General features: G+C 44.4%; 1 protein-coding gene across 6 annotated transcripts in view; it reads left to right on the top strand.

The window, feature by feature from the left end:
• Positions 1–14,511, top strand: part of Pip5k1b (phosphatidylinositol-4-phosphate 5-kinase type 1 beta) — a 283,946-nt gene that overhangs the window by 207,182 nt on the left and 62,253 nt on the right. For all 6 annotated transcript variants that reach the window (XM_087564143.1, XM_087564152.1, NM_001012743.1 and 3 more), the window contains 2 exons: positions 7,654–7,809; positions 11,607–11,751. In XM_087564143.1, the coding sequence (XP_087420269.1) occupies positions 7,654–7,809; positions 11,607–11,751 (301 nt within the window). The remainder of the gene's footprint in view (positions 1–7,653; positions 7,810–11,606; positions 11,752–14,511) is intronic.

The following is a 14,511-nucleotide window of genomic DNA, read 5'->3' as shown; positions in this document are numbered from 1 at the left end:
ACAAATGGTGTTAAACATCTTCTCATTTGATCACTGGGCATTTGTATTCTCTTTGAGAAAGAGTATTTGTTTACTCAGATTCTTGGCCAATTTTTACTTCGGTTGCTTGTGTGTCATCATTGAACTTTTGAAGTTCTTTATATATTCTAGATACAAGTCTGTAGTCGGAAATGTGATTTACAAATGTTCTATGTTGTTAAGTTGTCATTTGATATTCTTGCTAGTGTTATTTGAAGAACAAAACCTTTTAATTTGGGTATAGTTATGTTTCTCTCTGTCTCTTTCTGTCTGTCTCTCTCTGTGTCTCTGTCTCTGTGTCTCTGTTTCTGTTTCTATGTCTCTGTCTCTCTGCCTCTGCCCCTCTCTCTCTCTATGTCTCTGTCTCTCTGTTGTCTCTGCCTGCCTCTCTCTCTCCCCCTCTCTCTCTCTCTCTCTCTCTCTCTCTCTCTCTCTCTCTCTCTCTCTCTCTCCTCCCTCTTCCCACATTTGGTGTGGTGTAAAAAGGCACAACCTTCCCAAGTTCATCTTTTCTTTTAATAGTTGCACAATTTTGCTTCTTACAATTGGATGTATGATTCACTTTTATTTAATTTTCATACATAGTATGGGGGAGGGTTCATCTTTTATATGTGTCCAATTTTCCCACCACTGCTGAAAGCCTGTTTTGCCCATCTTGGATGACTCTAGTACCGTTGCTGGACATCAGTTAGCCATGGATGTAAGGATTTGTTTCTGGACTCTGATTCCGTCTTGTTGATGAGCATGCCTACCTTCCTCCCAGCTTCCTCCCAGCTTCCTCCCAGCTTCCTCCCAGCTTCCTCCCAGCTTCCTCCCAGCTTCCTCCCAGCTCCACACGCTTGCATATCAGCTGTATATTTTACATTCAAGAATCCTGAGTCTTCAACCAGTTCTTCCTCTGCTCGTCCATGCTAGCCAGGCCCCTTAGCATTTCTACATGACCTTAATAATCATCTTGTCAGCTTAGGTTTTCAAAAGGAAAGCAGAATTCAGGGTCTTGTTGATTCTGTGGCTTAGTCTGGGAAGCTCTGCTATCTTAATAGTACTATGTCTTCCGTTCCATGAAAGTGGGATGCCCTTTTATTCTGGACTTCATTCACTGCCTTCAACAAGGTTTTGTGTTTTCAGCATAGAGGTGTCCCTGGTGGTCAGTATGTTCCTGGTTTGGAGTTTGATTTCTCCACTCGTTTGGTTTTGTCTTTGCCTTTTGATGCTTGTTATTGAACCCAGGGTATCATCACACAGGCTAGGCAAGCACTACTGAGCTACATCTCCAGGCCCAAGTATTTCACTTCTATTCCTACATTTATTTTCTTTTAGTGTGGGTATATGTTCATGGTGTATAGGTAGATGTGCACATATGTGTACACACGCTTTTGAGAGGCCAGAGGCCAGAAGTAAGCATCAGATGTCTTCATTTATCACTCGCCACCATTTTTAGACAAGATCTCTCACTTAGAGTCCCCAGTGGGCTGTACTGCTGACTGGCAAGGCCCAGGATGCTCTTCTTTAGAGCACCCCTCCGCCCAGCGCTGGGTTACAGACAGCAGTGCCCAGCTTCTATGCGAGTGCTGGAGATCTGAACGCAGAGCTCCGCCCCTGAACAACCGTTAAGCTGTTTCTTCACCCTGACTTCACTTTTGTAAGTGGAATTATTTCCTTCGATCATTTTTCTTCCTAAAGAAGATCTCACCACTAAGAAATGAGATCGGCGTGCACCCGGATTTTTCTTTTACTTTATGCAAACTTTTAAGTAAAGAGAGCATTTTTTTCCCAGTGCTGGAAAGTGAAGTTAGAGCCTCTTACGTGCTGGGCAAGTGCTCTCTCACTAAACTGCACCCCGAACCCTACTTCACACAAATCTTTAAAGTTCTTTTCCTAGTCCGTATGGTACTTCCTTGATATAGGAGGTGAGTCTGAGTCTAACTTTGTGCTTCTGCTTGTGCACAGGGAGTACATCCCCATGTTCGCCTGTTGTCTAGCGGCAGTGTGGCGTTCAGAGTCCTGACAGAGTGCAAAAGGTGATTCCATCCTTCCATCCTCTGACATCCCGTGGGCTGATGTATTCCAGGTCCGGCTTATAAATTTCACTTCCTTCATTTGATCCTTTTATCCGATGTAAGCTCACTTTACAGCGCCAGCATCTCGGGCAGGAATGGAGTGTCCCCGCTGTGTGCGTTTGGGAAGGGATGAGCGAGGTCGCACACAGACAACCGGCACCATGCCTAAGTCCACTCCTTCTTGCGTAACTGAAAATGACCCCTCTGTGCCCCATCTCTCTGCCTCTCCTGCCGTGCCTTTCTCTCTTGAGAGCGGTGCACACTTAGGACTGTCTCATTTCCTTTTCTCTCCTCACCCTTCACCCCAACACTCCAGTTGGCTGTTGATCCCCGAAATGTTCCCTTCGAGACTGTTAATCAGCATCCTCCGAGCTACTGAACAGCTTTCAGTCTGTATTTTTTGTAAGTCTCTGCAGTAACTGGGACTATTCGACATTCTCTGTGAAGGACCTCTGCACTGTCCTTCATGACTCTGGGTCCCACTGCCCCTTCAGATTCTCATGCTCCTCTTTGGTGACCTTAGGTGTCTCCCCAGCCGTATCTTACCACTAAATGTGCATTTTCTAGATCCCGGCCAGGACTTTGCCTCTTCCCTTTATCCAATTCTCTCTGAGTAATGTCTCCATACTCCTCAAGGCCTGTTACCATCTGGGGACCTAAAGTCACTTGCCACGTCTTTGTCACATTCCCCTTGCTTCTCCAACCTTCTCATTTAAGGGCCCCACCCAACTGCATGATTTCTTGAGCCCAGGAGGTTCATACTTGAATGTACTTGCTTCCCAGCACACAGCCTGTCTCTTTTCCTGAATCCACATCCCATCAGACACCACAACCTACCCAGGGACCCATATCACTGCTATTGCCATCATGCCTTGGCAACACCCCACATAGGCACTCGCCTACACCTGCAGCCTTACTCAGAAACATGAGGAGGCCACTCCCTTCCTGCATGAGGCCACTCCCTTCCTGCATGAGGCCCCTGCATGAGGCCACTGTGGGCATAATTTGGGTTGTTAATTTTTTGCATAAAATATAACCATAGCCCTCCATAAAAGTCTGTTTGTGCCTAGTTGTGTCAGTCTCTCTCCAGTGCAGCCAGAAGAATGAGTCTGAAATACAGTTCTACTCTTCCTAATTTCCCATTAAAACCATTGCACACTAAAAATAATTATCATTCTGTCTGGGAGATGGAAACTTCCCTAGATTTCCTTGACTGCAAAGCCCTTAGCCCAGCTCCCATGTCTGCTTGTGATGTGGCCTCTGTCTCTGCCCTATAGCTTTGCTTCTCACCCACCCCACCTCATACACTCTCTGCTCTTGGATTCCAGCAGCTCTGAACTCTTTGAGTCATTGGTTGTGAGCACTACAATGAATAGGTGAAATTTTCACCACCCGCCACAGTTTCAAAAAGAATTTAATTGGTAAACTTGGCACTTCGCAACAAAACCTCGTACTGTCGATAACGGCTACATGACGCTCTAATGCTTCAGGAAGAATCCTCATGAGGACAAAAGACCCTGACCCCCACAAAAGGAGCATTGGTCCTCAGTCTTCAAGAACCTTCTTCATTCCTTTTTTTCTTTTCTTCTTCTTCTGTCGGTGTTTCGTCTTCTTACATCCACTTGTCCCACTCCTCTAGGCAAAAATGTCTACAAAATCCTACAGCCAAAATCTATAAGCTCTTGACTAAACCTCTCTGAAATCCTTAGCCCAGATCACCTGCCTGTGGCTGATATGTTTTCAAGAAAAATAAGACCAGGTCTTCCCCAAAAAGAGTTTTAGGAAGAAAAAGATGTTAAAGTACTGCAGAGACAATAGGAAGACAGGAAAGACATCTCAAGGAGAGGAAAGAATATGTGCAAAGGTCTGGGGGTGGAAATCAAGATGGGGGCATGGTCAGGAAAGGCATGATAAGCTGAAAGTGATGTGGGGAGAGCTGAGTGGCAGTATGGGCCCAGATGCCTGTCATGAGACATGGTTTTGCCCAATGGTTCTCAACTTGTGGGTCAAGACTTCTTTGGGGGTTGAATAACCCTTTCAGAGGGGCCCCCTAAGACCATTAGAAAACACAGATATTTACATTTGTAACAGTGCAAAATTACAGTTATGAAGTAGCAACAAAAATAATTTGACGCTTGGTGGGGGGATCTGGGGGAGTCACTCAACATGAGGAACTGTATTAAAGGGCCGCAGCATTAGGAAGGTTGAGAACTATTGGTTTAGCCAAAGAAACACTCAAGAGTTTATGTCTCAAAAGGGAGGAGTGGGCCATGGAAACTAGTTTTCAAGATGACAAATCCTGCTGGGTGGATGTGGTGGGGCACACATTTAATGCCAGCCTTTGGGACAAATTAGACAGATTTCTGTGACTTCAAGGCCAACCTGGGCAACATAGTGAGTTCCAGGACAGCCAGAGCTACATAGAGAGACCTTGTCTCAAAAACAAACAAACAAAAGAAATAATAAACAAATCCCGAGATGTCCCTAAGGCAATTTTCAGCCAAATGCAAGCCTGTTTAGGTTGAAAAAAGACAAGTTTCATATGTGGAATTAGGAACTCGCCATTGAAGTCAAAGTTGTTAGTTAACTCTTGCCCAAGTGCTCTGTGGTCTTGGCAGAAGTTTGTTGTCCGGGCCCCTCTGCTGTCTTTCTCCTGTCACAGCCCGAGTCTGACCCTCCTGAGTGTCCTCCACTACTGTCCCTCTCTTGCCTGCTAGAGTCACCAGTGTCCTTACTATCAGAGCTGAGTCTCAGTGCTGAACACCAGCGTCTGTGCAAAGACAATGAAGTGGAAAAGCGATGCTCAGACCTTCTCTAAGGGTGACTTTGTACCCTTAACAATGAGTAAGAACCCCAAAGCCCTGTCTACATCTTCCAGACACCGAAATTGAGAAAATATATTATTAATTATTGGTTCTTACCAATTAATAATAAAAATCCATGTGCGGCTGGGTGGGTAACTTATCCCACAAGCCTAAGTTCTTACTCCTAAATCCTATATAAAGCTTGGAATCCAAGGATTCCTGCAGGGAGACCGGAAGCAGAAATGTGAAATCCTTAGATGCTTTCAGACCAACTAGCCACACACAGTAGAAAACAAGAGACTTCCTCCACCCCCACCCCCGGGTCTATCAAAGTAGAAGTCAAGTACTGACCCTTCGGGTTCTCTTCCACATGTGTGCTGAGGTGCCTACACTCATATATACATACACATATATACGTGTGTGTGTGTGTGGAGAGAGAGAGAGAGAAAGATTTTAAAGGTATGTTAACATAAGTCAATTAGAACAAAAAAAGCTTAACAAAAATAATTATGGTGATAGTTTTTTCCTAAAACAGATAGTTAGTAGGTGGCATTTCTTTGACTGTTTCGAGATTCTGAGTATCTCTCTTAGTGGAGACTAGCTTCTGACTTCAGCCCACAATGACAGCACACTTCATTCAACCTGTGAAGAACTCTCAATGCCTTCATGTTCTTACAGAAATAGTTCAGCCGTAACTCATCTGCGGTGTTAGGGACCCCGAGCTGTCATCAAACCATGGTTCATATTCTCTGACTAAGATATCAAAACAAGCTCTACATAGAAATCTAGAGCTATTGTAGCAAAAGGGTAGGAATGTGTCACGGTTCATAAAAGACTAGCAAAAGTAGGAGTGTGCCAGCAAACGCCAGTGTGTGGATAATCACTTCTGCCCTGAAACGGAAAAGTGAACATTGCTCAACAGACTGCAGAGCAAAGGAAAACCGGCTTCCTTAGTCCACTTAGTTATCATTAAAATCAATTGTGAACAGACAAGAAGAATGGCAAGATAGTTGTATGAACATCCAAAATCTCCACGTTCACACAAATAGGCATACGTGCACGGACATGCACGCACACACACACACACACACATACGCAGGCATGCATGTACAGACACCCACACATGCACCAGTGCATGCACGCACACACACGTGCATGCACACCTTAACCAGAAAATGGAATGCTAAAAACTAGAAAACCATCTTTAATCAAGTGAAAAAAAAAAAAGTAAAAGCCTGTGGCTCACTCTCTAGCCCTGTGACCTGGAGCGAGCCCACTTTTCTGCCCTCTGTTTCTAGGCCTGTAAAAGGGCCAAGCCTCCCTTAGACATTTCAACAATTAGATATGCCATGTGAGTGTTGGCCTCCAGACTAAGGTCTGAGTCTACAAATGTTATTTATCGAGCTGACGGTATTAACATAAGACTGCCTGGGAGAGAGCTAAGCCTTCGCTGGAAGCAGGGAGATCCCCCTCATTTCTTAGCTCATTTGTGAGTCCCGGAGCCCTTCTCCAATTCAATCTGGCCACAGAAAGTCGTAATGAGCCATGTGACCCAAACTCAGGAGAGTCCCAAAGCTAAACGCGGTGACTTAATCCACTTGCTGTTGGCTCACCACTTTAAGCAAACCTCCAAAGGACTGCAGCCAATAACAAGCTCAGGGGAAGCATAAACAGGCTTCAGCTTCTCTCTTTCCCTCTGACTTCCTCCAGTGATGTTCTCTAGCAATGATCAACGAAGAGGAGTTACTTTAGGAAACAGGGACATAGGTGGTGAAATCAGACTACAGCGGAAGCAGCGCCTACCCAAGTATTCTCTGCGAAACCACAGGCTTCCAGCCGGCCTGAGGCTTGGGGAAGCCCATTTTCGCTGACCCAGGTTCCCAGCATGCTTTTCGGGTTGGAGAATGCCATTCAGATAGAGATGGAGGTGGGCTACGTCTAACAAGACCAAAGAGAAGGAAATTTCCGTAGAAAAATCACAAAGAAAGAAGCAATCATGAGTAACATGGCTAAATCGGGCAACTTGTGTACACAATCAAACACGGGCACATTTAGAAAGTCCTGGTCCCTGGCTAATAAAACTGGGGTCGTGAGAACTCTCCGAACTACTGTCTGCGTTTACTGACTCTCCCAGCTCCCTCCCAGTGTAAGAAAAACAAAGAGGGGAAAAAAATAAAGTTCACCTCGAATAAGACTATTTCAAAATACAAAGTCCAACTCCAGTGTGTTTTAGAATATTTTTCTTAAAATCAAACCATTTTGAGCAAATAATATAGCCAAAAGCAGACATTTTGATCTCCCTTGCCTGTATATAGATGTGAAATGGGACCTTGGTTTTCTTTTCTCAAATAATGTCTAACATATTAGCTAAGAAATAGAATATTAATTTAGAAATCTGAATCTAACTTTGTAAGTTTTAGTTCTTAGTTCTGGGGGGGGGTTGTTTTGTTTTGTTTTGTTTTGTTTTTTCCTTCTTTTTGAGACAGGATTTCAGAGACCTGCCTGCTTCTGCTTCTACCTCTGCCTCAAAAGTGCCACCATGCCCCATCCTCTGTGGTTGTTTTAAAAATAAGATCTTATTGTGTAACCCAGGCCAACCTCCAAGGCCTACTGCCTCAGCCTTCTCCGTTCTGTGACTGCCACTGTGCCTGGCCTTACAGTGTGGCATGCGCTGCTCCCCCCAACCCCCCTCCCCCAGTGTCTGGCTTTACAATGGGGACACCGTCCTGCTCTGCCTGACTTTATAATTCCTCATCATCCTTGCGGTCTAGCTCTGAAGGCCTCACCTTCTAAGAAACGGTGCAACTCCATCGCTGCACTGAAGGCAACCTCCCAGGAGATTCTGTCCTCCATCAGCCAAGAATGGAAGGATGAGAAGCAGGATCTGTTAACCGAAGGGCAGAGTTTCAGCAGCCTGGATGAAGAAGGTAAACCCCTGCCACTTCCTAAAGCAGAAAATTCTAGCAAATTCTATGATTAGTGTAAAGTCACCGTGGAAAAATTAGAGACTGTCTGCTCCAAGAGATAAGTTACGAATAGAATTTTATAGGTGCACAAGTACAATAAATTTATACAAATATGAAATGCCGTAGAGTCAATGCATGATGTCTGATTTATTAGAAAAATAGTAATGCTAAGATATTTGAAGACGACATCTCGAATCCACCTGTTTGATGATAGCAAATGCTAACATATTGATATGTGATTTCCTAAATTTAATTCTGTGTGTGCAGCGCAGATACCCCCCTGCAAATGCACCGGTGTGTGCACACATGTCAGTGATGTAGTAAGCCTTTTCAGTTTATTTAGAGCTGCTCTAGTAAATTTAAGTAAGTGTTAGGACTTGTTTATTTGGTATGATTATCTTGGATAAACAGAAAGGGATTGGCGTGGACTTTTTGTACCTTTTTAAAGAACTGAGTTCTGGCAGTTTGACAATGATGCTCTATAGACCTTGTATCTTTTTCTTTCCCCGTAGCTTGCTGACTAGGACTGCTGATACAGTGGTGAACAGAAGCCATAGCTCTAGGCAGCCTTGCCTTGTCTTGATTTTAAAACAATGTGTCTAATGGTTCATTGTTTAAAATGATGCTTGCTATATTTCCTGCCAATTGCCAGACTAAGAGATGTCCTTTCCTTATTCCTAATTTGCCAAAAAGTTTTTTTTTTCTTTTTTTCGGAGCTGGGGACCGAACCCAGGGCCTTGCGCTTCCTAGGCAAGCGCTCTACCACTGAGCTAAATCCCCAGCCCCTGCCAAAAAGTTTTTAACAAAACAAGAATACTGAATTTTATTAAATACTTGTTTCTATCTACTGAGTTAATAATTTGAATTTTCTATCTTAAGCCAATAAAGAGAAGTGATGTTTTATATATTTCTATCAATACCTTCTTAGTCATATTTTGGTTGAGTGGTTAGTTGGTTTTGTTTTGTTTCATTCTGTTCTGTTCTTCAAGACAGGTTTTTTTTTGTTTGTTTGTTTGTTTTCCATGTGTGCGTGCGTGTGTGTGTGCGTGTGTGCGTGTGCTCATGGAACTCACTCTGTAGACCAGGCTGGCCTCGCTCAAACTTACAGAGATCTGACTGCCTCAGCCTCCCAAGTGCTAGGATTAAAGTGGTACTCTAGGATACCAGGCTCTTTCAGATCTCTGGGCTCACAACATATGTAGACTGTTTAAAATCAGTATGTTCTTTGGACATCTCCAAAGTGTGTCTACCTTTCAAGACTTCTTGCAGATGCCTTCTTTCCCTTGGAGTCTTCAGAACTGATTAGTATTTCTATCCCCCTCCCATCTTAACTTTTGTCTCCTTATATTAAATTGAATTGCTTTATCATATTCTTATGTCTAGAGTTACTTCAAGGAGAGTTAATGAGTTGCCTGTGGTTAACGTTGTCAACTTGGTGTGTTCTAGAGTCTCCTGGGAGACAAACCTCCAAGCATACCTGTAGCCAACTGCCTAGATTAGTTTAACATCTGGGCACACTTCTTAGAGAGTGTCTTGATTAGGTTCATTGTATCATTCCCTGGGCTTTCCTCCTGGACTGCATAAGAGGGAGAACGCTGGTTAGGCGTGAACACCTGTCACTGCTTCTTGGCCACAGATGAACATGACCTTACCTCAGGCTCCGTGCTGCCATGACTCCCTCTCCATGATGGATGGCACCCTGGAACTGGGAACCAAAATATAAGCAAGCCTTCCTTTCCTGAGTTGCTTGTCACACCAATAGGACAAGTAACCAGATCCTCTGTCTATTCATGACAGCAGTTCCTGGTAGATACCCAGCCCCTTCCTCTAAGCTGCCTTTTGTTGGTCTCTTCCTCTGCAGGCTACCTGATTTCTGAGAACACACAGAAAATTATAGATGTCTACAGTTTGGAAATTAGACAACAAAATTTGTTTTCTTAAATAACTCTTAACAGACACTTTACTTTTTGTTTTCTTTTGTGTTTTAAACTGGAATCTTGTCAAATTTCTAGGCTGGCCTAGAACTCACAACCAGCCTGCCTCTCTTTTGTGTTTTAAACTGAAATCTTGTCAAATTTCTAGGCTGGCCTAGAACTCACAACCAGCCTGCCTCAAGCTCCCCAGTAGCTAACTATAGTAAAATTAAATATATTCACTGTTCCCAGAGTACCTAGAAACAGAGGAAGTGGTGCACCTGTGATGTGATGTGCACCTGGGATGTGATGTGCACCTGGGATGTGCACCTGGGGTGTGTTTAGGGATTTTTTTTCACATGAATTATTGGACCTATTGCTTACATATTTGGGCACCTTTTTACATGTTATCTAAATTTCAGTTCAGCATTTCCTGTCCCTGCTCCACTTTCCCATCATGCTTCTCCCTCTACATCATCAGATATTCTTCTTCAAATCCAAAATTCAGGGGCTGGAATTAGATTGGTGGTGGGGCACTTGCCTAGCCTGTATAGGGCCCTGGATTCATCCCAAACTACTACAAAAATGACAGATGGATGGATGGATGGATGGATGGATGGATGGATGGATGGATACATACATAGATAGATAGATACATAGATAGATAGATAGATACATAGATACATAGATACATAGATACATAGATAGATACATAGATAGGCAGGCAGGCAGACAGACAGACAGACCTCGAACTCTTCTAGGGCCATTTTCCTTTTTTCCAGTTAAAAATACATCATTGTATGTATTTTGTGTATGTCAAGCAATGTCAGAATCACCCCACAGCTGCACTGTACTCATCAACATTATTTCAGCTCAGTTTAGTGAAAGATAAAGAACCTGTATAAGCCAGGAATGGTTATGCCTTTAATCCCATCACTCATGAGGCAGAAACAAGCAGCTCTCTATGAGTTCAAGACCAGCTCTGTCTATATAGTGAGTTCCAGGACACCCAGGGCTATATAATAAGACCCTGTGTCAAAAAGAGAGGGAGGAAAATCCACATGGATTCTGGATGGAACACAGGCCCAGGTCACTGCTGACCCTGGAGGGTTCATCTTTCCTGAGAGTGGAAGGCCCTGATGTAAATACTTTCTTGGCGTCCTAAAATTTTAAATGGAAATAAGAATTGTCTCACCTTTAAAAGGGCAGGCTTGCGGGGTTGGGGATTTAGCTCAGTGGTAGAGCGCTTGCCTAGGAAGCTCAAGGCCCTGGGTTCTGTCCCCAGCTCCGAAAAAAAAGAACCAAAAAAAAAAAAAAAGGGCAGGCTTGCTATTAAAAGAGGATGTGAAGAAGAGTCCTGGTTCATGACCGGAAGCCTGCGCGGGCTCCTGTGGGGTTGAGATGCCACGGGCTGTTGTTGCTTTGTTAAAGTGCTTGCTCGTGTCCCTTGAAGTCTGCCTCTCCACATGGAGGACAAAGCGGTCCTTTCCGCCCATGTATCTGCTAGTCATCCTTTTAATCTCTGCCGAATTATCTCCTTAAGCTCCTAGGAGTTTTTATGCCATCATTTTGAAAGAGTAAATCACTTTATTAGGTTTTAAAAGAACATCCCTAATGTCATTTCCATGAGCCACTTTGTAAATTAGTGTCATTTCCTTTCTGTCTAACCTGTTTGCAAGCAGCTGTTTTGCATTTCTGTCGTAGTTCAGAAGAGCACAGTTAACTCATAATTTCATTTGCAGCCTGAGACATGAAATGAATGCTTTAGACTCATTTAAGTTATTACCGATCGGAAGGGGCATGGATCACTGAGGTTCATGCATGCCTTTGCTTTTACTCCTCCAGCCCTGGGATCCCGACACAGGCCTGACCTGGTGCCCAGCACGCCGTCATTATTTGAAGCTGCTTCCTTAGCAACCACAATATCATCTTCTTCCTTATATGTCGGTGAGCACTATCCACACGACAGGACTACGCTTTACTCAAACAGGTAACATTTGGCACCATCTGCTTGTCCATCAAGCTGTTACTCGGACAACCTAAGGCCTAAAGCAGTAACTAGGGATGGTGCTCCTAGCAACCAGGTGTGCATATCCCTGCCTCGTGTGCTTTATTTCTGCTATTGCAAAAACACATTTAAAGGAAAACACTTCTGTTTTCCTTTGCAACTAATCATGTTTGTAAAAAATACGTTATAAAAAGTTATGTACTTGGCCCCAGGCAAACAAAGTTTTCATCACTTTTAATGAGGTGTGTGTGTGTGCGTGCGTGCGAGTGTTTGGTGCACACATATGTGGCCATTCACACGTGTGGACTTGGGTATATGCATGTGCCCATTCACATATGGAGATCAAAGGACGACCTCATGAGTTGGTCATCACCTCCACCTTTTTAGTGACAGTGTCTCTGTTTTTCTGTCTCATAAGCAAGGCTCGCTGGCCCAGGAGCTGCCAAGAGTTTCCTGTCTGCCTCTGAGATGTAGGAGTAGAGGTGCACTTGCTTTGTGTCACCTTTTACATGGGCTCTGGCGATTCAAACTCAAGTTCTCACATTGCTGAGTAGCAAATGCTTTCAGCCGAGCCGTGCTCCTGACCTTTTACCTAGCCCCGCCTCCTTTTGTTGAGACAAGGACTCATGTAGCACAAGTCAGCCTTGAATTTGCATTCAGTGTGTGCATCATTCCTTATACCCAGTCATGACTATCCGTACTCTCTAGTATACAAATTGCGCGCGCGCATGCGTGCGTGCGTGCGTGCGTCTATTTATTTGCTATTGTTGCTATGGATTGAACCAAGGGCCTCAGGAGTGCTCGGCAGGCGCTCTGCTGCTCTGCTACATCCCAGCCCGTGAGCAGATTCTTTAAAACAACCTCTCTTCTTACATACTATTCATGTAGCCACACAGACATTTCATATACTGTTCTGTATGTGAGACCTTAGTGACTACAGTAAAAAAAGAATGTAGTAGTGGCTTTCAGAGCTGCCACGTCTGTGAGTCCGGAGTCCAGCACGGTCTTTGGCACACTAGAGTTTGGTGGTCGTTCCTGCTTACCGGTTGTACTTTGTTGCTCTGCCTTTCTCTCTTGGCTGCAGAGAAGAGGCCAGAGTGTTGGGTAGCAAATGAGGCGACGCTGGCTCTGGAGAAACAGAACAAGTGGGAGACAGCAGGGCTTGGTTTGGACCACCTCACCTGCAGAACCACCAGAAAGCTTCCTCTGTAGATGGCTTAAGTCATTTAAAGTGCATAAAGGGATCTTGATTCTCCCAGCTTTCTCGGCTTGAAGAAATTTAGTGTTAACACAGAACAGCTTAATATGAACGTGGGCCATGAACGTTTAAATTTGGTTTCCCAGTCAGGCCCGTGTGTGTATGGTGCAGCAGATGCAGGGGGCTATAGCCCATGAGTGTAGCAGGGATTCACAGCAAGGTGACAGCAACAGTAAGAACAATCCTCATAACAATGGTACTTCTTTATGTTTGCTACTGTGGTCGTTATCAGGAGCATGCCATTCAACGCACTTCTGAACCATTTACTGAAGTTTCCAGCACTAAGGCAATGGTATTTGGGGTTAGGGTTTGGGTGTGGTGGTGGCTTTTGCTGGTAGTGATGATGGTGGTGGTGGTGGTGGGTTTTGGTAGTAGTGGTGGTGATGAGTGGGTGGGAAGTTCCTTGGTATCAGAAGGGTTCTTTAGTGCTCTGTCTCTTGGTAAGGCTATTAAACTCCTGGGCATTCGCAGGGTTTCTCTGGGCTCTGGCCTCCTCCTGAAGCCAGTCCTGTGACCAGGTAGAGTATAGCTACCTCTCCAAGCCTGGCTAGCAGTGCACTGAGGTCTAATTATGCACATTTTCTCTCCTGCTGATGCTAGCTCACCTCCAGATTTGCATGAGGGGAATGGAACAGTGGGACGTCTGTCTATAATACTCTGACAGTCTTCCCTCTCTCTTAGATGTTGCATGGCTTTAAGCCGTTTTCTCTGGTACTCTTCTGTGGTACTCGGAATCTTATACTTAGCTATCAGTCAGGATTCAGTTGCACGAACAAAAATGTACTCTGTTGGAAGCAGAAGGGAGCTGGGTGTTTGCAACAGGTGTGGGAAGGCTGGCCGAGAGGCATTGATCATCAGTCTTTGTCAGTCCACTGAGCCCACCCTCCTGCAGCATGGCAGGCCCAGTGGTACTCAACCTCTCCCAAAGACAACTGGGAAAGCATTTAATGAGATCCCAGGATGTCCTTACAAGAAGCCAACAAGGTATCTCAGGCATCTTCACTTTTCCTGACACTTCTCGGCTAGCGAGGAGACCCAAGGACCCTCCAGGCACCACCTTCTGCTTCATCCTCTTGCTTGTTTCCTGACCATGCTCCCCACAGTCTTTTCTGCTGTTAGCCTTGTTGTAGACAAAAAGCTGAAAGATCTACCACAGTTCTTACCTTCTCCTTAGGGAAATCATGAGGATCAGAGACTTAGAGATGTTAAAAACCCTGAAGAGAAATAATGACCCAAGGAACCCTGGGAATGAACATCATTGAATGCTTAACCCACCATGCCCAGCCCTGCTTATTCAGCAGGGAAAGCAAACCAGCAAACGATAAAGTCATGTTCAGATTATGGTTGTCTTATTTCTTTAGTGCTGTACCTGGTATGTCTTGAAGTCATAACTGACACGATCCTAAGTCTCATCTGGCTAACGAAGTTTTAAAACCAGACAGCCTAAGAGAAAAAAAATGCATCAAATAAGAAAAAAAGAGAGC

This window comes from Rattus norvegicus, chromosome 1, assembly GCF_021556685.1.
Source record: "Rattus norvegicus strain SHRSP/BbbUtx chromosome 1, alternate assembly SHRSP_T2T, whole genome shotgun sequence".
Taxonomy (NCBI): Eukaryota; Metazoa; Chordata; class Mammalia; order Rodentia; family Muridae; genus Rattus; species Rattus norvegicus.
This window is presented reverse-complemented; position numbering and strand designations above follow the sequence as displayed.